The sequence below is a fragment of the Vespa crabro genome, chromosome 1 (assembly GCF_910589235.1).
Source record: "Vespa crabro chromosome 1, iyVesCrab1.2, whole genome shotgun sequence".
NCBI classification, from domain to species: Eukaryota; Metazoa; Arthropoda; class Insecta; order Hymenoptera; family Vespidae; genus Vespa; species Vespa crabro.
Window position 1 is genome coordinate 6,252,469 of NC_060955.1, and position 25,118 is coordinate 6,277,586.

A 25,118-nucleotide genomic window follows, 5' to 3' on the forward strand; every position below is an offset into this window, starting at 1 on the left:
TCTCCCCCTCGCTCTCTCTCTCTCTCTCTCTCTCTTTCTCTCTTTCTCTTTCTGGTCCCTCTTTCATTCAGCATTTACTTTACCCATCACATATGATTTACATATAGATTACATATACGCAAAATAGGAAATAGAAAGGGAGTCGACTATCAACGGAAAGCAGGTGACGAGTTTGGCATCGTTTCAAATAAGCCGCAGTCGTTTCTGAGTGAGCCGGTTACATCTACGTTTTCGTTCTAACTAGTATACGTAAGTTAGTAAATGTGCGAGCACGCGTTTTACATAGTCCACATAAATTCATCTGTTTCGAGTAGGTTCTCTCTCTCTCTCTCTCTCTCTCTCTCTCTCTCTCTCTCTCTCTCTCTCTCTCTCTCGCTCTTTCTGCAGGCTGAACGACGCCCTTCAGACATTGGCGACTCGCCAACGAATTATCTCGACGTTTCACAGGGCGCTTATTTGTTCGACATGCCGTATCGCACGACTCCTCTCGTGCTCGTTCTCTTTTCCATTTCGACGAGAGCACACCACTCGTCCCGGAAAAGACGCTCGAAAGCCGTCCAAGACGGATCGTTGATGCTTCTTCTCTCATTACATACACAAAAGCATCGACACTAATATCCCTTTTAGCAAAGAGTTTCGGTTCGTTTTCTTATACTCTTTAAATTGTAACTGAAGAAATCTGTTCTCCTAACGGAAGCTGATATATTATATAATGAAGTAATAAAAAAAAAAAGAAGTCTTACGCAAGTATCGAATGTAGTTTTATAGTTCATGCGCAAAGGCAAATAACGAGCTTAATTCTATAGTTACTTTTGCGACACATCGGCTTTCCTTTACTTTTTCTTTTTCTATGCATCAATACTGAATCTTTTATAACCTTCTCGTTCCCTTATTTTTTCCATTTTTATACTTACAATGTTCGATTGAAGATTTGTCGAAAAGGTGGATCCGTCAAACGGCCTTTTAACTTCCAAGAGTTGTCGTTTTTTTGAAGTTCTTTTACGCAAGAAAAAGAGAAGAAAAAGTATAGCATAAAGGTATTGAAAAGCATACGGATAGCTTGGGCTTCTCTTCCTCAAGATTCTCGTCTTGCTATAGTTCACTTTCTCGTCTTTGCTAACAATGAAATGATTCATCGAGACTGTCACCGGGATATGTATTTTCGGAAAAATTTTTCGTCCTCTTTTACGTGTCAAAATCTTTCTTTAACATGGAACGTTCAATAGATAAAAACTTTTGAGAAAATATCTTTTCATTTCAATTAACGATTGATTAACCACGAAGCTTTTTAATTTATCTTCTTTCTCATATCGTTATTATTGAAATAAAAATTAAAAATTATTCTCGATTTATTCTACGCTACACATTTTTCGATTAATTGAAATCCATATATATTAATTAGAAGCAGAAAGAGAGAGAGAGAGAGAGAGAGAGAGAGAAATGTTTCAAATACCACATGACTAAACCACGAATTCGGTTATAATCCGATGAACCCTTAGCCAACTTCGTGTCTGCGATATGTCCGCTAATATTTGAGACTTAAATGGGGACGAGCTTGGGAATAAGCCGGACGCTTAAGTAAATAGCGTTCTACTCCTTCGAGTTTAACCACGTTTACACGGTGTGTCGCGTGCGATTACGTCCACGATGCAGTTAAGCGAGCTGTAAAATTCTATTATATCGGATTCAACAACCAACGTGTATTTATCTTTCGAAGCATTCGAAATCGATCAAAATGAAAAAAAAAACTTTGGTTGTTTTTCAAAGAAGAGATATTTTTGTAGTTAATTATTGTTCTTTTTCTGATTTTTGTTTTCTTTTTTTTTCTTTTTATAGGTAGAGAAAAAAAAATAAAGAAAAAAGTGCACACACGAATATCGATATTTTCCTATATTTGAGACTTATTCAACTGGAACGTTTCATTCATGATTTCCTTTCACGCTCGATTGCAGGCATTGCTGCAAGCTCACGACGTGGCAGGCCACGAGGTTTATGGCGAGGAAGCTACGAGAGTGACACCGCCCCCGTTGTTACCGTATCTGAATGGCGGTGATGACCTCGAAGGTCAAAACGGCGATCTTGAACTCGAGAACGTTACCCGCGTCAGATTGGTGCAATTCCAGAAGAATACGGACGAGCCGATGGTAATATTATCTCATTTTTCATTTATTTTTTATGTCAAAAATAAAAATGTTAAATTCTATCTTTCTTTGTATACTCTCATTATTTCATTTAATATGTATCTATATAAATTTACATTCAGGAATAATCACATCCATCATTCTGATTCTAGGGAATTACCTTAAAAATGAACGAAGATGGAAAATGTGTAGTAGCAAGAATTATGCACGGTGGGATGATCCATAGACAAGCCACTCTTCACGTCGGTGATGAAATTAGAGAAATCAATGGAATACCCGTCGCCAATCAATCCGTTAATGCCTTGCAAAAAATTCTCGTAAGTAATTGCATCGATATAATGATTAATTTTTCTCTCTTTCTCTCTCTTTGTTTCTTTATATTTAAAATATTTCTCATAAATAAATAAAAAAAATGTATATATATATATATATATATATATATATATATATTACCCAAAACGCAAATTTATCTTTATTTAAATAACCGATACCTTTTTCTCTTCCTCCACAATATGAAGTATGTATCGTCTTGTTTCAGCGTGAAGCACGAGGATCGGTGACGTTCAAGATCGTGCCATCGTACAGGAGCGCACCACCCCCCTGCGAGGTACAAGTAAGCCCCAAAACCCATCTCCAGTCCCAAAATCCAAATACCAACAGCAAAAATCCTATACCTCCAACTACGCCTTCGGGCACAAGTTCGGGGAGTGTCGCGCACAAATCCGGGAAATCGGTGAAAACTTCAACGGCTAGTAACACCAGCAGCGTATCTTCGACAACAAGCAAAGAGAAATCGTCAAAGAATTCAAAAGCTTCGAAATCCAAAAGCGCCTCCTCCTCAACCGAAAGTACTCCTAAACGTCGGCTCAATCCGCTCTCGGCTCTTCGTTCACGAAAATCTTAAATCTATTTCTTCGGTCGATTTTTCTTCGATAGTTTTCGTAAAGTGCTTTGAGCCCTTAGATAGATTAGACCTCTTTCCAGCCTCCTTTTATCAGCCACTGCATAAAAGACAACGATGATGGCTTTTTGCTTCTCTTCTTTATCTCGTTTCAAGAGTTCGGATTGTTAACTTAGATTGAAGGTTTCAAACGATAGTTTTCTTCCTGCTTTTCTCTCTCTCTTTCTCTCTTTCTTGATCGAAATCGAGATCGAGATCGATGGCTCACACACCATCGTATTCTTTTCGGTGTTTCCTTTTTCTATTCAAAAGATTGATCTTTCACGAAGCTTCGTAAGATAGAGATAAAATCTCCGTAAGCGATCGATCGTCGAAGTTTCATAGTCGATTTATTGATGTAAATGAATATTGATTCCTTAGATAAATATTAGTCAAGTAGTTCGGTTTTTTAGCTTCCCTTATATAAATATGATCTGTATTTTATCGAAGTAAATGTAGAAAAAACTATTGATATAAAAGCAAAGTCATATAATATTACGATGTAACGAATTGCTTACGTCCTTACGTACCTGAATGCTCGAAAATCCTGGCTGACGAAGTTTGCCGAGATTCAGTTTTAGATTTAATTATAGAATTCTAGCCAAAGAACATTTATATATTAGTCAAGAAGCTTATCTAGCATATTAGTCACAAAAGAGGAAATCTTTAAAGAATTATTATTCGGATTTCCAACGTAGTTATTTAAGCGACTCTAATATAGCATTAATTAAATTAATTACTCATTAGACGACTAGTCCTTTCAATATAATAAATCTCTGTGATTTAAGTTATTGGCCTTTGAACAAAATCTCGCAACTTCGACGATTCTATCCTTTTCTTCTGTGTTTAATTATCTTATTGATAAAAAGAATGAACTCCAAATAGATTTTACTGTTCCTATGTTAGAGTGTCTATTACAGATGTTATCGGTCGATGAATGTTTAAAAACGTTGAGAGCTTGTAATAATTATAGTGAGTTTAGATCGCTAGAATCGCATTTTATTAAAAGTTGACGTTCGAAAAACGAACTTTCATATTTATAGTAGTTCGATGCGCATGTTCTCGAAAAGAACATTTCATGAAGAAAGCGTTGCTTCGCATAAATTCAAATGTAATAATAATAATCGATTATTCATAGAATAATTAAGCAAATTTCATCGCGTAAGAAGAAGTAGAATACTGCATAAGGATTATTACACGTTATATTTCTATCTATTTCGACGAAGAATAATAACTCTCTTGAATGATCTAGAAAATCTATCGATACGTAGGATAGAATTCTTTCTTTTTAAAAATCAATAGATAAATATCTCCACACGTTCTGCACTTTTAAAGAGACACGTATCTCATCTCAAGCGATTTTAGATTTAATTACTTTCCCCACGGCTATAAAGACGGTCTGTTGGAGGAGCGTGCTGCTAATATTTCACCGATTTCCCAAATATATATACGTAGAACTTCGATAAATCGCAATATAAACAGCAAAACGAATCGTATTCGACGATCAAAATTAAAATCAATTCAACGAAACTTTTTAATTGATAATGCAACGATAGAACGATTTGTTCTCTTTTTTTTTTGTTTTCAGGAAAATGGACGATAAAATCCTAACGATCGATTTATCGGCAAAACTCATTTCGCATTCTTTCAATTACTTCTTTCTTTCTTTCTTTTTTTTTTTTTTCACGAAGTATATAATTCGTCCTATTGCGTCTACTCGATATCTGCAATAATCGAAAGGTGGCAAACACCGTTTTGGTCGAGATTCGCTTTTTCCTCGAACAATAACGTTTACGTTTTTCCGATGTCATTCGCGTACCCATTAATTCATCCGTCCCGTCATTTGGACATTCCGGTCAGTAAATACGCGCGTCTGTATACGTCGAATACTATTTCGAGTTCCGCTTCTATCTCCCGTATCTCTCTCTCTCTCTCTCTCTCTCTCTCTCTCTCTCTCTCTTCTCTCCTTCTCTTTCGTTCCGTTATGGACTATACGTATTCGCATTCCCAATTTTTTTACCAACGCATATAGTGTCCACACTCTGATCCAAATTACACTCTACTGCTTCCTCGAAAAGTAAAGATCGAATCCCATCCTCTTTCTCTTTCTCTTTATCTATTTCTCTATCTCTTTTTTCTGTCTTTTTTTCTCTCTACCTCCACCCTTTCTCTCTCTCTCTCTCTCTCTCTCTCTCTCTCTCTCTCTCTCTATCTATCTATCTATCTATCCAATCTGTCTATCTCTATTTCTCCTCCCAAATTAGAATAGATACATGCTTCTATATCCATATCTCTATTGTATAGAAAATATTCGTTTTAGGTATAGCTTATTTTTTTTTTTTTTTTTTTTTTTTTTAGATATATAGTTGATTAGAAGATTCTGCGAATAACACGTAGAAAGAGATTATTATTATTATTACTATAGATTATCTATTATGTATCAATGGAGTAAGCTGTATCGTGCTCGATACGCAAGTTCCAGGAAAGATTTCGAAATTATTTATCGATTTATTCGATTCTTTTCTTCCTTCAGTTATTGTATTGTGCCTGAATATGATGCATGCACATGATGCAAACGCGAAAACACAAACGCGTAAACAGAACTACTTTCGTATATCTTTGCATTTCACGATTAATATTTTCTTCAATATTTTATTCGGTTAAATTTAAAAAAAAAATATAATTTAGATAATAATAAAAGTTAAAAATGCAAAGATTCGAAATGAAGTTCTCGTGTCTGCGTTTATTCGTGGATGCTGCGTGCATGGACCATGGGAAAATGTTGCAGGGGATGTGCGAGTGCTCGCGTTATTCATGAAATTTGCGAAATTTATTAAATGTGAATTCACAACGATGAGAGAAATGTCATTAACGTTCACTTTTGCAGCCTAATTGCCCTTCGAAAGAATTGAAAGAGAACAAAAGAGAAATGTTAAGTAGATCGACACCAATTGCATATTATCGAGCAGTCGCATGATTTTCCTCTTGCCACGTACATGTATACGTATACATCTACAGCGTTCGAGACTCCAATGAATAGAAATTCTAAATAACGAGTTATAGAGTCATCATGCCATGTCTCGTTAAATGGATATAGCACGAAGCAACGAATTTATTCGTATAGGACAATATTGTTAACTGATCAAAGCTAACTACAATGTGATAGTGTCAATATATTTTTAACGAAGTCAAAAGAAGAAAAAAAAATGGAAAAGGAGAAAAGCGCTAATCCGGTACGAGCGGTGTAACAAAACGCTTTGGTCGGCGCTTTCGAGTCCACGACGCGTGCATGTCTCTTTCTCTCCTCTCTCTTTCTCTCTCTTTCTCTCTATCTCTCTCTTTGTCTCTCTCTCTCTCTCTCTCTCTCTCTTTCTCTATTTCTCTATTTCTCTCTTTCTCTACTTATTCTCTTTGTCTATTTATATTTTCCTTCCTCTTCGTTTCCCTATGTCCCCATCTATATCGTTCTCTAATTTATCCCTAGAAATCTTTCATCTCTTTTTCTTTCTTTCTTTCTTTCTACAATTTCTACGTTTCCCTACCTATCTCTATATCTATCGTTTTTTTAACATCGTTTATTCGAACACCTATCTTTTTTTATCGATAGCAAGTAATTTTTGAAAGATACATAAGGAATGCACTATATTTCGTTTTATTCGACATATGTTATTTGGAATGTTGTTTGTGTTTTTGTCGTATAAGGAAGCTTTTGTTACACCCCTCATTTTACCCTCACCCGCATGAAGGATATCTTTGCGTACGTAAGAGCTTTTCTTTTTTCTCGATTAGCCCTTTTTGCATTGTGACTTCTCAAATCGATACGCGTTTATTCGAGATATTCTATCTTCTTTCTTTCTTTTTTCTTCTGCGACATGCTCGCACGCTTTATATACGCGAGATATACGATATGATACCTAGTACCTACCTGTTCCATTGTCGTAAATTAGTGACGCTAGTTCGATTTACGTTAAGCTTGATTGCTCATTAATAACATGGATTCATTAATAAAATGGAACAGCATTCTCTTTGCGTGGATATCATTCTTCTTTTTTATTCTGACTCCTAAATCTGGTGTATTTTCTTTCTTTCTTTCTTTCTTTCTTTCTTTCTTTCTTCTTTTCTTATATTTTTATTTTTTTCTTTTTTTTTTCTTTTCAATTCTATGCGCAAAAATTTCTCTACATGCTGCTGAGGGTAAACGAACGTGATAAATTTTCGTCAGTGTCGAAAGAGATTCTATTCTTGTCTTATTACTTTTTCACGATAATTTAGTTTTTCAGGCCTAACTGTTTTCTCATGGAATTTTATTAATCTCAGTTTTCCCCCTGTGGAAGAATCGAAGTAAACACGCATACATCGCTTCGTTTGTACCTGACGAACGATCGTCGTGACGATCGAAGTACTGCGTGGACTTCGAACAAGCTGGTAAAAAGCGGGGCTGTTAATAATACCGCAGTATTTACCTATCCCTTAGTCATTCCTAATCGAAAATATATACATATATATGCGGTAATACATAATTTCGTTTCGTATAAATTTCAATCTCTTAATCCATATATTTCGAATAAAACAAACGTGATTCCCACGATTTGTAAATATTTCTCGATTTTTAACTAATTTATATATATATATATATTTTTTTTTTCTTTCTTTTCGTTCTTCACTGTAATGTGTGATCAAGGTATAGTTTGCTATTCGATGGTGCACTTTTGTAGATCATCCCAGCTATGTATGAAGGTATATATCGATTGATCGAACGAACGAGTTTAGTTAGACGCGATATATTACGTATCACCCATCTTCACTCTTGCGGTGTGCTACGTATGTGTTACATATAGTGCTTATACGTGTGATATAGTACAGGAAATGGGAGGGGGAGGGACTTGATTGAATTTTATAAAAGCGATATGAAGTATGTTGAAGATATATAGTTGCCTATATATTGTATGTTATACGAGATTTGAAGTTTATCGAGCGTTACATACAACTCACAAAGTTAATTCTGCTTTTTATTGTCGTACATTGCGGTTGCTTTCGAATCATTTCCCCAAAAAAAAAAAAGAAATAAAATCGAACATAGATTTACGGAAATGGAAAAGATCGAAATCGGTTCAAGAAGAGAAATAATATTGTAGCATGCATGCTACAAAACGTGCTAGCCTATTTATTGTACTATAAGGATTATTCACTGAGGGATAGTATTTCGACGGTATCGAACAACGCTATGAAATATTCCTGCTTGGTCGGCCGAGCGAAGATGCATTATTCAATAGTGAATCGCGGATCGAAATCGCATTCGACAAACTATCCGCTTATATTCAATCGTATCGGATGACAAGGGAAGGGGCAACGGGCGAGCTACCCTTTTTTTTTATTTTTTTTTTTTTTTATCCTTTTTATCCGATATATCTCGCGGAATATCTGATACAAATTTCATTCTTACGCGATAAGAAAATGGTATGATAAATAACAAATAAAGATTATAATGATGATGAGGATAATAATGATGTTGATAATGATGATGATGATGATAATAATGATAATAATAATAATAATGCATAAGCGAATGAAAAGCACCAGATGAAGCATTATACTCTATAAGGGCATTAATTTAAATGCCAACGCGTAAGTCGTACGTACATACGTACATACGTAGATTTGTAGTTTCGACGACTTCGGCCGAACATCTTTCGTATCTCTTAGACGTCTCTCTACGACTATATGTGTACATTACGAGAGAGAACAGCAACCGCAACGGCAGCAACAACGGCGGCGTTATTACGACAGCATATTGTACGAAGACATAATAAAGCGTAAACTGCTGGAACATCACGACTCGTCACACGAAGCTTCTATATAAACGTGATCCCTTTCTCTATCTTTGTCTTTCTCTCTTTCTATCACTCACTTTGTATTTCTATGTTTATCCGTCTATCTGTCTCCATGTCTGTCTATCTCTTTCTCTCTCTCTCTCTCTCTCTCTCTCTCTCTCTCTCTCTCTGTCTCTCTCTTTCTTTCTTTCTCTCTCTGTCTGCAATAAACAAATAAAATCAATGACCGATGCGCATTTCGATCGATCCCATTTTATCATACACATACGCATACATACATATGCATATATACAATGTATAAATGCCGTGACCGCACTACTAGCATGCAATACATTCTATCTTCATAATAAATATTCTCCGTTTAAAGATACTTATCGCGAAATAAAATTTCTATCATCTATGTTACACTGTTTTGATCGTCTAATTGAATAATTACGACGTTGATATTTTTTACAAATCGCTGATCCATTGTTTCCTTTCAATTATTTTTTTTATTTTACTTTTACTTTTTCATTTACTCGTAGCATCTTTTGTATTTGTTGTGGACGAATCTAATTTTTCTTTTACAGAGAACATTGTCTCTTCCCAAACAACGTCTCTCTCTTTTTCTCTCTCCTCTCTCTCTCTTATTTTCTTTGTCTCTCCATCTAATTTCTTTCTTTCTGTGACTGTCTCTTTCTCTCTGTCACCTTTCTTTCTGTCTCTTTCTCCCCCCTTTGTAATTCACTTCTTACAATGCCACTTCACACAAATATTATTGCAGTAAGCGTGGATGATTGAGTAGGTAAAATTTATATCTCTGTGTTCTACGCCCCGTTTGTACCTCGCCATCCCAAATCCCAATATGTAAAATGTCGTTCGATAGAATCTCATTGTCATTATCCGATCATTACACCACCCTGCCAACAGCTGGGACCCGTCAAGTCCACGGCACACCTTCGACGAGACGTTCCACAAAGGTTAGCAAAATTCACAAGAGTGTTACGGGATGTGAATTTTCACTTGGGATAATTTTCCTAAATGTTCCCCTACTTGATTTCACTTTTATGAAAAGTTAATTCGCCCGTGTAAGGTCTTTTAAAAAAGCAGGAACGGGAGGATGTTATAATAACTATTGCTCCTGGAGCCAAGAATACAGACCCAGTCCTTCGAATGGAAATTCGACAAGAGGATTCAGCAGCATCAGCAGCAGTCAGTCCACCAGACGAGTTGTCGATAGTGCAGTACCTGCTATATCACTGTCTAGAAATTGTCTTTTTTACCACCTTAAAGTGCTCTCAGCTGTTCCAACATCGACCATACCAAAAATCTATTACCCTCGACGGCCAAACTTTCCTTTCCACGATCGTCAACAACATTTGCCCCTCATTTTTCCTCGTGTCTCTATAATAAAACCCAGAGTTCTTTCATGCACGTCGCAAGCTACCGTTCCGACCTTCACACGTATCATGTATATCCTTTTATGATCTTACTGTAAAAACGGGGTACGATGATGGCGCGGTGAATTTTGTTGAAACGGTGCAGCCTAACAAATTTTTGACATTCTTCTCTTTTTTTTTCATGTCGTTAAGCATGAACGCACGGACTCCTCTTCGTATTTTTTTATCAATGGGATCGTATTGTATATACTAATTTCTAGGAAACTAATAATGGTGTAAACGTGAAGAATGTTTATGATCATTGTCTTCCTAATTAATCATCCTTCTCCCTCGTGTTTTGTCTCACAAGCACATTACTTCTTCGTTATTGTATCACGCGTTCCATATCTCTTTTATTCTAATATTTTCCTTTCAATTACGTATATTGTCGATATCAAAACAAAATAGAATGATATTAAAAGAAAAGAAAAGAAAAAAAAAGCGAAAGAAAAAACGTACCGTTGCAATGAGATCATCGCGAGGACGACGTAGACGATTTTATGGAGCGAAAGGTGTGTGTAACGTTTCTTGATAGCTTGTAAATCTTGCTCGATCGATCGAGAAAAATCGGGTGATCTCTTTTCGATTTTCTTCAATAACGAGATATTTCTTCCTGAGAGCTTGTATATCTTTATATATTTACCATAGGAAAAACTTAAGGATAGTTTCGCAACGATTTATCTCGAACGAGCGCAGTAAGTAAAACTCGCTTGTAACGTTATTTGTGCGTGTGATGTCGGACTACTGCGAGCACGAATTTTCTTTTTTTCTCTTCGCCAATTCGTACGATCAAAGTACGATCATTTCTATGTTGTGCTAGCTCGGTGGTCTAACTACTAATTAGAACAAAAAAATAATAAAAAAAAAAAAAAAAAAAAACAAAACAAAAAAAAAAGAAAAAGCAAAATCCTGCATGCACCGGAAGAGAACACAAGCACCGTGCATCTCGAAAGCGTTGACGCGTATGGCCCAACGTTAGGTGTTGATTTAATTGTGACGTTTTGTGCCTTTCTGTTTCGTAACAACAGCGACCAAGAAAAGAACCAAAAAAGAAAAGAAAAGAAAAGGAATAAAAAAAAAGAAACAAAAAAGAAAAGAAAAGTAAAGAAAAGAAAAGAAAAAAGAAAAAGAAAAGAAAAGAAAGAGAAATAAAAAAGAATTTTCAAAATGATCCGCAAACTTCGTCTTAATGCGACTGAACGAACATAAAAAGAATTAATCGATCTTCCTTTTTTCTGTTTCCTCAACGCTCTAGTTGTTCAGGATTAGGCCTCTGCCAGTGTTAGTAAGTACCGCCACTTGATCTGGTGTGATTGGACTGCTGTAGTTAGAAGGCTATGCGTTTATTACATATTACCCAACACATCTATATAACACACATGAAATCATATACACGCACACGCACATTTTATCGTCCCTCCGAACTACTCCACTCGACTGGTACCCTCGATTCACTCTTTCTCTCTCTCTCTCTATTTCTCTATCTCTTTTTCCGTTTCTTTCTTTCTTTCTCTCTCTCTCTCTCTCTCTCTCTCTCTTTCTCTCTTTCTGTTTCTCTTTCTCTTTCTCTCTCTCTCTCTCTCTCTCTCTCTCTCTCTCTCTCTCTCTCTCTCTCTCTCTCTCTCTCTCTCTTTCTGTCTCTCTCTCCACTTCTCTTACAACACGTCTCATACGCCACTGCAGAAAAGTAGGTCTCTACCTATTCCGCTGTTATTGAATGTCGCGATTTGTTCATTACTTCTTCCTTTTTTTTCGCGCGCTCGTCACGATACATGTTTTAAATGCAAATAAAAATACGTGTAGACTCTAGAAAAGATCTCACGCATGCCATCGTACGAGCTTAGAAAACGCAGTAAAAGCGTTTTCTCAAATCAATGATCCTTTGTTTTGGTTCAGCTTCGTTCAACAACATAGCGACATAGAACGTGCAATCATAATCAATGCAGTCTCATAGTTTCATTCGTATTTCAAGCAAATAACATCGTCGCTGTTCCTTCAAATTATTTCAAACTTGGAACAGAACTTTGCGAATTGAAATATCATTTAACGATCTATCGATCGCACAACTTTAATGTCTTCCTGTAACAACCTGTAAGTCCTTCGTTATCCGCAAGCTCGCCACGAAATTAAATCGCATCTCACATCCTTCTACCTTAATCAATTTATCATGTATTACCGGCAAGGCACAATATTTCCCTTCATATATACAAATATATATATATATATATATATATATATATATATATATATATATATATATATATATATATATATATGTACATAGATTGATAGATAGATTGAGATATCGAAAAAAAAATATATATATGTATATATATATCAACATATGATATGGTATATACATATATATATACGTATATACATATATATATATATATATATATGTATATATATAAACACACGTATATATTTTAATTCATATAATAAAAACTATTGTAAATCGCCGGTCCATTTCCAACTACGACGTCTTATTTACACGCACCGCCAAAGTAGAGCCCGAAAGTGCATTTCTGCAGCGCGCGTTTTCTTGTACTATATTGCGTGTGTGCCTACGTTTGTCTCTGTTTTTATACATCATACATATGTGCAACAACTAGTGCTTCAGCTTCTTGTGGAAAAGAGAAACTATATCGTCTTTAAATATTGCATTGCTAGAGGATCGTTGCGCTAATTAGACGCACGTCGATCTAATTAATCCATTTTCGACGTAGCTAATGCGTAAGACGTCTTTCCTTTGGTGGGTCAAATGTAAAAAAAAAAAAAAAAAGAAAAAAAAGACATAAAAAAGAAAAGAAAAGGTCTAACAAACAATCCGTTGTTTGGACAACTTGACGAGTAGCTGGTTGTAAATGTATTGTCAATGATTAATTATTACTTAAAAACATCTCGACAATCATCCCACTCACATCATCGCCTTGCAATGCACCCATTGTAATGATTAAAATAAACAAACAAAAAAGCCAGTGATACTACTTGACAGATTACATGTCTCTTAGTGAATTCATTTGTAAGAGCGTTAATTAACAATCATCAACCCTGTTTCTTTGATAATTTCTCCTATTTTTGTTTCTAAACGATAGAACGAAGTCGTATCACGGCTCGATCGCTGTTTACACTTCCGCATTTAATAACGGAAGATATGGTAATTTTTCAGCTTTATCATGAAAACGAATGATCCATAACAACGTGATCTTTCGATCCGTATGCTGTATACTTTTGCAAGAATTCTTAGCTGATAGCTTGCAATTTTCTTTCTCTTTCTCTTTCTCTCTCTCTCTCTCTCTCTCTCTCTCTCTCTCTCTCTCTCGCATTCTTTGTTTCCTTAGGAAAAAAGAGAGCAAAAGAAAGAGAACTTAGATAAACATACATACGTCTTTACAAGTACGTATAGTTTTTTTAGCTTGCAACCATTTAGTAGATCTCATCAGCGATCGAAACAAATGATCAAAGACAGATTATTTACCATGGCTTGCGGTCGATAGAGAATGCCCTTCATTTTTTTTTCCTTTCTTTTTTTTTTGTTTCTTTATTAACTTTTACGTACATATAAAATTTCATTAAAACCCGATCGATCGATCAATCATTTTTTTCTTCCTTGAAATTCTTTCATTAACTGATTCTCGCTTTTCTGTTAATCGACCTTTCGATAGGAAAAAAAAAATATCTATATATGATATGTTTCCTTGTAAAAATATATCGTAATATTTTTCTATATGTATTCACAGATATTCGTGCGCGCACAATTTGACTACGATCCTTTAGAAGACGAACTAATACCGTGCGCACAGGCCGGCATTGCCTTTAAAACAGGCGACATCCTACAGATTATTAGCAAGGACGATCATCATTGGTGGCAAGCACGTAAGGACAACGCGGCTGGTTCCGCGGGTCTAATTCCTTCGCCCGAACTTCAGGAATGGCGTATTGCTTGTATGGCAATGGAAAAGAACAAGCAGGAACAAGGTAATCTTTATTTATAAGCTATATTATACGACACGAAGTAAAAAAAAGAAATACTTCATTCACGTAGCACGCAACCTGCTAGCCACTCCGTTCGATATACAATATCGTATATCGTAACGTTATTACCAGGAAAAAGTCTCGTAAGATAAAATTCGAGATTATTTTTTCCTTTATCTCCCTTGTAAATTTAATTAAAAAGAAAATAAAAAAAAAAGAAAAATAATAAAGAAGAAAAGAAAAGCAGAACCAAAGTTATCTCATCGATACTCCACAGCTGTTTGTATTATGCTCTGTGTATGTTATGTGTGTATCTATATGTATAGCAATAAACTGATGAGCTAATTAATTAGCGAAAGTAGAATCGTAATTGACTTTATTACGAACGTTAATTATGATTGATGTAATATCATCGAAATCGTAGCGAATCGTTTCACGATGGCATTAGGCTAGACTGAATGATATTTATAGTTCTTTTTATGGTAATATGGTAAGGAAACGATCCGTTTCAAGGGAATACGAAAGAGACCTCCAAAAAAAAAAAAATAAATAAAAGAGAGAGAACTCGTTTTAAATACGACGGGAACACCGGCAGATCGCAGGATTATCTTTCTGATATGGAAACTAAAAGGACGAATTTTATTTTGATCGTCTTTATCCTCTGGAATCGTTGTTCTTGTATGAGTATTTGCTCGATTATCAAAGAAAAATGGAAGGAAAGATGGAGGAGTACTAATGAAGAAGAGAGAACGCACCGAGAAGCTGAAAGTTGTTATTCTTAAACAAAAAAAATAAAAAAAAAGTAAAAAAGAAACGGAAATAGACAAAGAAATGATATTAATCAATTTGAACGAAATAACGACAAAGAGAAAATCAAAGAGGAAAGGAAAAAAATATATAATGATCGGAGAATAAAGTCTGATAGATAACCAGCTTAAAACTAGTAGATGGTTGCTGTGATATATCATATTGTTTTGTGTTATGTGGGCTAGATGCTGAAGGAGAAGGAGGATGTTCTTCTCACACCGAAGGCTGCGACGGTTCGACAGGTATGGTCCTGCCTTCAGGTAGATACGCGTAGAGTCATGTAGGAACGCGTAGTCGCATGAACTACAAAAACACTCGTTCCATGCTTCCAACACACGCGTTGTTGATTCTTCGGGATTGCAGAAATAGACACAGCGATATGAACGATCGAAGATGGGCTTCGTTATACAATCACAATCTTCGTATTCGCATAATACTATACACTCCATTCGATACCACTTACATATTATCATTCGTCCGATCTGAAAACGTCGTTCCAGTTTTATTAACATATCCATTTCAGCATATATCTAAGTTAATCATTTTTACGCCCGCAGGAAGAGGAATAATTGATAAAATATACTAATATAATACGTACTTTTTATTAATTCATCTCTCTGACATATTTTCTTTTTTTTCTTTTTTTTTTTTTTTATTTCCTCCAGATTTTGAAGGGAAAAAAAACGAATTACACGAAAAGCTTCTGACCGTCATGCCTTAATAAATGCAGAAACACTTTGCTGATATTTCTCTCTTTCTCTCCTCAATCCTCCCCCCCCCCAGTCTCTCTTTCTCTCTTTTTCTTTCTCTATCGTGACGCACGAAAATTGAAATAGGAAACGATATTATCAATGGATCGTATTAACTATCGATGATATTTTAATTCGTTGAAATAAAATTGAAGTATGATCAGTTACTTTTCAACATATTAAAAAACCATCGAAATCCTTGAACCGTTGGACGTATAGTCTTCTTTAAAGGATGCATGCCGTACCTAAGCAAATCATGTCACGTACTTCACTTAACGCTTATATAGCACGATTCCTCTTTTTCGCTAAGAAGCAAACAGACAAGCGTACATCGTCTACAAATATACACGATTATGACATTTCTTTTAAAAACTTCACACATGAAAAGAGAGATCGACCCAATACATTGTCCTTGACATTCTATATTGCGACCTGCCGTAACATCCCTCTTTCAATGAGAATTCCCATTTCTTATTTTGATTATGGTTTCTTTTTAACTGTATACCTAAACAATTTACTTTTTCTCTCTATGGATCGAGATTAAGTTTTCGTTTATATCGAAAGAATTGATGATCTCATTTAGAAGATAACTCGAAGTGAATTCATTAGGATTTAAATCAATCGAAAGAATCAAGAAAATTGTACCTTTGTCGTATCCTTTATTGTAAAACATTTTCCCTTTACGTTAATCAGAAAAGACTAGCGTGGTCAACGTTTCTGGCTTCGTTCATTCGACATCGACGATATCGAACAAGCAAGCTGCCCAAATAAGGCCCTAAGGAAGCTTCTCCTTTAACAAAAGCAAAATTAATAAATATGACACTATATAATCGATCACACTTGGCTCTAAAAAAAAAAAGCAGCGATTGTATGCTTTTAAAGATCTTCAAATGCTCGCAAAGTATTTAGTTGCACGAGTTCCGCTGTACCAGTATTTTATGACAGTACTCTCTGCAAAATTATTATTATTATTATTATTATTATTGTTATTATTATTATTATTATTATTATTATTATTATTATTATAATTATTATTGTCATTATTATTATTATTATTATTATTATTATTATTATTATTATTATTATTATTATCATCACAGTAATGATTTTTTTAGAGTTTACCATTGAATTAGCTTGACTTGTTGCTTTTACAAATTAAAGAAAATATATACTGGCTGAATTTATAAAATTTACACATATCGAATGAAATAGATACACCGTTAAAGTTATTAAATTGAATAAAATGACGCTGTTATTCGTTACTTTTACGAATTCTGACATTAATCTTTGTTTTACAGTGAATTGCTCGATATTCGGAAGGAAGAAGAAGCAATACAAGGACAAGTATCTTGCGAAACATAATGCAGTCTTCGATCAGCTGGACCTGGTCACCTATGAGGAAGTCGTTAAACTTCCCTGTGAGTGTTAATTATTATTAATATTACGAATTTAACAATAATAATAAAGAAAAACTATAATTACATTATATATATATATATTTTTTTTTTACAGATCCTGCCTTCCAACGCAAGACTCTGGTTTTACTGGGAGCACACGGTGTTGGTCGTCGACACATCAAGAATACGATTATTGCGAAGCATCCCGATAAATATGCCTATCCTATTCCGCGTGAGTATCTTTAAAAAACTATCGAATCTCGACAGGAAATAATGAATAAAATCCTTTTTTATTTTACTCATTTAGATACAACGAGGCCTCCACGAACTGACGAAGAAAATGGACGTAATTATTATTTCGTGTCGCACGACGAGATGATGGCTGACATCGCTGCTAATGAATATCTCGAATATGGTGTGTATTAGACTATTTCCATTGAAAATTCTATTACTAAGTTCGCTTGAATGTAATCGATGGTTTATTCAAATACTTAGGAACACACGAGGATGCCATGTACGGAACGAAACTGGAAACTATTCGAAAGATTCATGAAGAAGGGAGAATGGCGATATTGGATGTAGAACCGCAAGCATTGAAAGTCCTACGTACAGCCGAGTTCGCTCCGTACGTTGTCTTCATTGCAGCTCCAGTACTTCAAAACATCACCGACGTAAGTGCCGATAAATTATCGATTCTCATCGATCGCATGTGATTCTAAGAAATAGGTCAAACATTAATCGGATTGTCCTGTATAATTTGTAGTACGACGGTAGCCTGGAACGGTTGGCGAAAGAATCCGACATGTTGAAGCAAGCGTACGGACATTTCTTCGACCTGACCATCGTGAACAACGACATCGAGGAGACGATCGCCCAATTGGAGGCAGCAATCGAACGAGTTCACACGACGCCACAATGGGTGCCGGTTTCTTGGGTCTACTGACAGAGGACCTCGCCATCTCGACAGATAGTCAACGCAGATTGCAATGGCTCCTCGAGAATGAAGCAATGATAAAAATAATAACGTGATAACGTGATCGAGATCGCGATCGAACGTTCTCGAGCGAGTTGTTGAAAGTCGAAGGGAGCAACGGTGAAAGCGACGGCGATTAATCGTCGACGAGTCGAACGATATCCACAAATTTATAACTATCGCCGTGTCCTTGTGAAGTGTTCAAATATGAGCATCGCTCGACATTCGACGGTACTCTTTTATCGGAGGTTCGAGGTAGAATATATTAAAAAAAAAAAAAAAAGAAAAAAGAAAGAAAGAAAGAAATGAAAGCAGCGATCAAAAGAAAATAGAGAACGTCCCGATCGATGGCTTTGTCACGTCGAGACATTTTCCACGCTCAGTGGAAGAGTTTTCGCGCAAACGAGTCACTTCTCGATCATTGTCTATTGGACGATGGCGATATTTATCAGATCTCCGATCTTCAAACTTACATCGACGAATTCGTTCGATCCGAAACTCGATTCCTCGCGAGCACCCGAACCCTTCAACGTACTCCTTCAATATCTTCGCGAGGAAAAGCCTATCTATGCGCAAACTCGCTAAATTAAAATTATCGAACTAGTTCTCCTTTAGAACTAACGTGACTCCTCACCATCTCTTCTATCTTTTACTTATTTATCCTTTCCCCCTTTCTCTCTGTCCTTTATCCTCCATTTCTCAACCTCCGATCAACCTTTCGCTCTCTCTCTCTCTCTCTCTCTCTCTTTCTCTCTCTCTCTCTCTATCTCTGTCTCTCGCTCTCTCTCATTCTTTTTAACTCCTTTCTCTTTCTCTGTCTCACAAGATTTTCATAAATTTCTCACACGGCGTCGTTGCGGAAAAGACGAACTTATAAAACAAGGAACCTCTCTACGGGTACCAAAGACTACAAAAAGAGAGAATACTATAGAATACTATTTCAAAATGAACAAAAGAAAATGTATCGGCCCACGAGATTAACAAATGAAACAAACTATTAATATCGAAAATATCTATCTTGATCGATTTGGCCGGCTCATATCTGCTGACTGTTGCTATCTTCCTTTTCTCTAAGATAATCATTAACGAATAAAGAAAAAGAAGAAGAAGAAGAAAAAGAAAGAGAAATTGAGAAAAAAGAGGAACGCATCCCGACAGAAAAAATACGAGTATTTCGTCTACGACGTAATAAAATAAGCGTTTCGTTCGTACAATCCTTAAAAAAAAAAAAAAAAAAAAAGACAGCAAAACGATGAAGAAGAAGAAAAAGAAGACGAAGAAGAAGACGAAGAAGAAGAAGAAGAAGAAGAAGAAGTAGAAAAAGAAGAAAAAAAAAGAAACGTATAAGAGAAGAAAAATCGACCGAAGACGGTTCTCCTCGAGTCGTCAATCGTTTTACCAAATAGTGTTTAAGCAGTAGATCGATTAAACTTGATCGGTTTCCTCTAGTATCTATTTCCAATATCTTAAACTCGTATAGGCCTCTTTCGCCAGAAAAAAAAAAGAAAAAGAAGAAGAAAGAAGAAAAGAAAAAAAAAAGAAGTATTCACGAAGACAGAACGAATAAAAAATAAAAGCGCATGGCAGCTTCTTTCCTTTCGCATCCCGCTCACTTTTTCCATCCGCGACGTTCGAGCTTTTTCTAGCCACCCCTTACCATCCCCCGTCGTCCCGCCCCCCTTCCACCCTCTGATTCCTATTTTCCATCCTTTTCAAGCCCTGCAGACACGACGAACAATCCACTTCCGCTCGTTCGTTCGTTCGATATTCGTCCTCCCCGTTTAGCCCTCTTGTACGCTTCATTCGTATCCATTGAATCGCTTGCCGATGCTACAACTACCGATCGTTTCACTCTCGCAAAATCAAATAAGAAATAACGAAGGTAGGCGACCCACGTAGACGCACACACACATCGATCGCAAGATGTATTTCTCGGTTCTCTTGTTAACACCCTCGTACAAAAAGCGCACGATCGAAGGATGTGAAGCGAACAAGGCGCGTCTTATTATAAGATATTTATAAAACGTAAACTCTAATAAAATAGATAGTCACTACAAGCTACGTGAAAATAATAATTACAAAAAAATTAACACGCTGCTGACACGCTCTCTCTCTCCCCTTTCTCTCTCTCACATACACACAACAGAACAGACAGACAGACATACACACACACACACAAGGAGTACGCACACGTGTACTAAAAGAAAATAACACGTTCATATACTTCCATTGATTTCCTAAACAAACACACATACACACATACAAAGCAGACAGACAGATAGACAGACAAAAACATATGCGTTTCACGAGACAAGTGTTAACAAGGATTTAAAAGATTTATAGGTGAATTCAATTGCAAGTGATTAAATGAATTGTGTAAACTAATTAATACGAAGTACTAGGAGAGATAATAGGAAATTCATGATCCACTATACATACATACATACATACATACATACATACATACATACATATATACATACATACATATATACATACATACATACATACATATATACATAAATACATGTGGAAAAAATCGATGACGAAGTGGCGAAAACGCGCGGTATCTCGTTATCCGGGACAACGAAGAGCGTCATAATTAAAAGATAAAGTTAGGAAGGAATATGGTAAAAAAAAAAAAAAAGAAAAAAAGAATAAGGAAAAAAAAGAAAAAAAAGAAATGAAATGAACGATTTAACGGATGAATACAAAAATCATGCGGCTCTGTTTCGAACGCGTTCGACGTAAATACTCGTGACCGTTTTATGATCTCGAAAAAATATACGCACATACGCTCGTTTTCCTACGTTCTTCCTATATATAGAGACATATATATAACTGGCGTACGTAGCAATTTCTAAGAGAGAAAGAGAGAGAGAAAGACACTTGCATTATAATACATAATATTATATATCATTTTTAAAAAAGATTCAATAGATCATGGTATTAAATAAAAGTCGAAATCCGATCCTCTCAGGTACTTCGGTATTGTTTAGGAAGAAAAAAGGAAAAGACGAAAGGGGAAAGTTTTAATCTTTAACATTTTAAGTCGACGCACGAGAAACTGTCGAAGGTGTTTAACGAAACAGATCCCGTAAGATCGTATATGAGTATTTAAGACGAGATAGATCGTCGCGTGAGAGAGAAAAGAATGGGAAAAAGAGCAAGAAGAGAGAAAACAAGAAAAGTTAGATTTACTTATTAGCCCGTCGGAATGATAGTGTTTTGCGTGCATGGAGACACAAAAGAAGAGCAACAAAGAAAATTAAAAAAATTAAAACGAAGAAAAAAAAAGTACTAATAATTATCGTCGGAGCGCGCGATGAGAACGATTCGTTAAGTGATTTTGTAATACACTTCTTATAAGTTGTAGCTGCCATATCCAGTTTAAATACTAGGTGCGTTGAGTGATAATCTAACGATGACTGTTACGATGATAATGATTGGTGATGGTGATAAATAAAAATTACGCGATGATTACGAAACGGTGATGGTAAACTGATGACGATTATGATTATGATAGCGATGATAATGACGATACGACGACGATAAGGACTGTGACGATTTACGATAATAATCGTGATGATCCTGCGTGCTTCTATAGTGTGCGTGTCCGTGAACGTGGGTGAGTTATGTTAAGATGTTGACGACGGGTCTAAAGAAAACAATAACGGTTCATTAAAATTATATAATTATAAATAAGAGGAAGAGACGAAGAGTATTATAAACGCGTTGTTAATTGAATTAATAAAACTAGCCCAAAGTATCAAAGTTTTAATCTTTATTCGATTTTACAATGACCCTTAGTACTAGATAATTTTTAAATTATCTTTGACGATAAGTTATTATCAGATTAAATGAAAAATATTAGAAAGAAAAGGATCTATATTGTTGCTGGTTAATTTTCCATTAGAAAAAATTAAATGCTATAATGGAAATAGATCAAATAGGAATACTTGATTTAAATGATCTATAGACAATTTAATTATAGCAAGTTTTTATTTCAACTATGCATAGATGAATGAAGTTTCTATTAGATCATGGTATTTAAGATTATGTATTTAAATAATATTAGTCACTTAACATTTTTACAACCTAACTATCCTTTTTATGCAAATACATCTTTCATATAGATAATGCCCTTTATATAATTTAAAAGTAGCTTTTTTATTGTATCTATGGTATCATTTCTTAATTTACATACAGAATTTGCTTAAAACAGAATATTAATAAATTAGTATATTATATCCATTAAACATAAATATTTCATAATGAGTACTTTCTTCTATTTTTGCATTATATTAGAATCAATCCATATTACAGCATCAATTCAAGACCTTGCATGAAATAAAATCTGATATTTCTTTTCAAGTATTATTAAATGAAATTGTTCGTTGAACATATAATGTTCATTATTCCATTATATTTATAGGATGGTATATCTTTTATATACAATCAAATTTAATTCATTTTCAAACATATTAATGGCTGTTGATTTCTGAATCGAACAATATAATATTTCCATTCGTTCTTTTTTTTGCAAATATATGTCATTGATTAGAAAATACACAATAACACGTAATCTCATAATAAGATCTTTCTGAAATTTACACACAGGTATAAAAATTACAATTAATATTATTAGAACATTTTCTCAAAGAAAAATTCTAATAACAATCAAACATATTGCATTATAAATAATGAATATTAATATTCTTACCTCATGCATATCTATCATAGAGACCACATTTTTATTACTTTTACCGTTTTAAAAAATCATTATTAATCACTATCAGATTCTGATTCTGACAGCTGTAAATCCTCGTTTAGTAAGTTATTTGGCATTAGCGACGTTGGTGATAAAGTCGTACCGTTAGAATTACCTAATAGCATGATTTTATATTAAAGAATTAAATATAATTAATGATACAAAAGAGATTAATGTTGTATTAATACATACCATTAGTTGCTGTTGGTACTGGAACATTTCCTGTATCAGAATCACTATCTGAACTATCCGAACTTGAACTTCCTGAACTTGAATCGCTAAGAGCTTCTTCATCACTATCTGCAGCAGCTGGAGCTTGTACAGGAGGCCGAGTGTTCATTATTGGAGACATTCTGGTTAAATTCGTAGATTGGGATGCTACGAATGATGACATCGGTGATATCATAGGGAAATCATCATTTTCTGAACTAATCATTGGAAGACTAGCCAAAGTTGATTGTGCTGTCGATGATTGCATTGGTAAACTGTTTATGAGCATAAATTTAAAATTAATATTTTCATAATTTAAGAATAAACGTTTAATTTTTTTAATGAAAATTATTAAATATTGATATAACAAAAGAAATTAATGATTTTATAATAATTATAAATAATATTATAATTATAAATAATATTATAATAATTAATTAATACCTATCAGATATTGAATTTGGTGGACTTTTCCCATGATATGGTGATATCTGAACAGGACTACTTTGCTTTGAATGCAATTGAACTACTGGATCTCTTTTTTTACGGTTTACAATTTTTGCCTTATTAGTCGGCCTACCATGAGTCGGACTTTTCTTAGTTTCCACAGGTGTAATAGGTCTATTAATACTATTTGTCGTAGAAGTTCCCAAATGTACTTGAGACTTTGGTTCTGTTCTAAAAGACACAGGATTTATGACAATGATCTTATTGAATTAAAGATTAATATAATACAGTCATACCGAGTCTTTTTAACTTGAACATTCGCAGATAACTTTTCTAAAGTTATTTCTCCTGTTATTCTATCAATTATAAGAACACATTCTTTATGGTAAGGCCTCTGAGAACCCTTGAACACTGTATGAGGAATACCTGCTCCATCTAAATGTGGAACAGTAACGGTCATAGTATTATTTGCTCCAACATCTACTCTGGCCATTTTAGACACATCTACACTTGCTGGTTTAAAATCATCTTAAAAATGGAAAAAGATTAGCATAAATATAAGGAGTATTATATAAAAGCAACAGAGAGAAGGAGAGAGAAGGAAAGAGAAAGAGAAGGAGAAGGAGAGAGAGAGAGAGAGAGAGAGAGAGAAAGAGAGATATGGAAGATAAAACAAACAGATGGAGACTTACATTTAAGTGTATGGAATGCTGTTGATTTATTATTAGTAAAAGAAGGTCCTAATTTCAATTCCCGAACTTCAGGACCTAAACCAAGTCTTTCAGCCATGCTGTATCTGGCAGATCGAGTATTATGTTCAGCAATCGAAGGAATCGACTTCATCTAATCAGTATAATTCATCTAATCAATGCCATGTAAGATATCAAAAATATTTATTTTAACGCTATTAACAGGTCACTAATCATCATACCGTATGCATCAATCGGTGTTGTGGCAAAATATGGTAGAAAATAATTGCAGCATTTTAGTATAACACTTATAATAAAATTTCAATTTTTCAAACTTAAATTGTAACGTAACGAAGATTCAAGTTTATAAAATATTTTTAGACAAAACACAATGGCTTGAGTAATACGATAAATAAGAATAAAATCAAAGAGTCTCTAACTCTCTAATTCGACTCAACGAAAAATCCCATTGACCTAATTTAGTATCAATTTTACCAATCAGTACAATCGGAAAGTTTCTACTAAAAGTGAAATTGTCCCTGCGAGGTCCCTAACATAGTATAAATTATTATATCCATGTATGTACAATATGATCAATCCATTCACTCCTTCCTCAAATAATTTAATTGGTTATAGACATTGAAAATGAAACCGCTTGCTCACTGATCGCGACCAATAAAAAGACGTCCTGTATAATATAGCAAACTGTAAGAAACTTAATAAACCTATTTAATATATGATGTATCATAAATACTATTATTCGATAT

General features: G+C 34.8%; 2 protein-coding genes across 18 annotated transcripts in view; one reads left to right on the forward strand and one right to left on the reverse strand.

The window, feature by feature from the left end:
* Positions 1-22,003, forward strand: part of LOC124430819 (peripheral plasma membrane protein CASK) — a 127,374-nt gene extending 105,371 nt beyond the window's left edge. For 6 of the 17 annotated variants that reach the window (XM_046977932.1, XM_046977924.1, XM_046977946.1 and 3 more), the window contains 11 exons: positions 1,953-2,144; positions 2,294-2,458; positions 2,680-2,754; positions 11,586-11,615; positions 14,074-14,311; positions 15,301-15,357; positions 17,163-17,282; positions 17,377-17,493; positions 17,569-17,676; positions 17,757-17,932; positions 18,025-22,003. In XM_046977932.1, coding sequence (XP_046833888.1) covers positions 1,953-2,144; positions 2,294-2,458; positions 2,680-2,754; positions 11,586-11,615; positions 14,074-14,311; positions 15,301-15,357; positions 17,163-17,282; positions 17,377-17,493; positions 17,569-17,676; positions 17,757-17,932; positions 18,025-18,204 — 1,458 coding nt within the window. In that variant the 3' untranslated portion in view covers positions 18,205-22,003. The remainder of the gene's footprint in view (positions 1-1,952; positions 2,145-2,293; positions 2,459-2,679; positions 2,755-11,585; positions 11,616-14,073; positions 14,312-15,300; positions 15,358-17,162; positions 17,283-17,376; positions 17,494-17,568; positions 17,677-17,756; positions 17,933-18,024) is intronic. The other 11 variants (XM_046978055.1, XM_046977939.1, XM_046978027.1 and 8 more) reach the window with 6 other exon arrangements.
* A 214-nt stretch (positions 22,004-22,217) lies between these two features.
* LOC124430918 (ell-associated factor Eaf) lies at positions 22,218-24,953 on the reverse strand. Its single transcript, XM_046978163.1, has 7 exons — positions 24,594-24,953; positions 24,355-24,505; positions 23,959-24,190; positions 23,660-23,893; positions 23,198-23,490; positions 22,958-23,120; positions 22,218-22,837 (listed from the first exon to the last, which is right to left on the reverse strand). Exons 1-6 carry the CDS (start codon positions 24,600-24,602, stop codon positions 23,020-23,022), a joined length of 1,020 nt encoding a protein of 339 aa, XP_046834119.1. The 5' UTR covers positions 24,603-24,953; the 3' UTR covers positions 22,218-22,837; positions 22,958-23,019.
* Between the last annotated feature and the right edge of the window lie 165 nt (positions 24,954-25,118).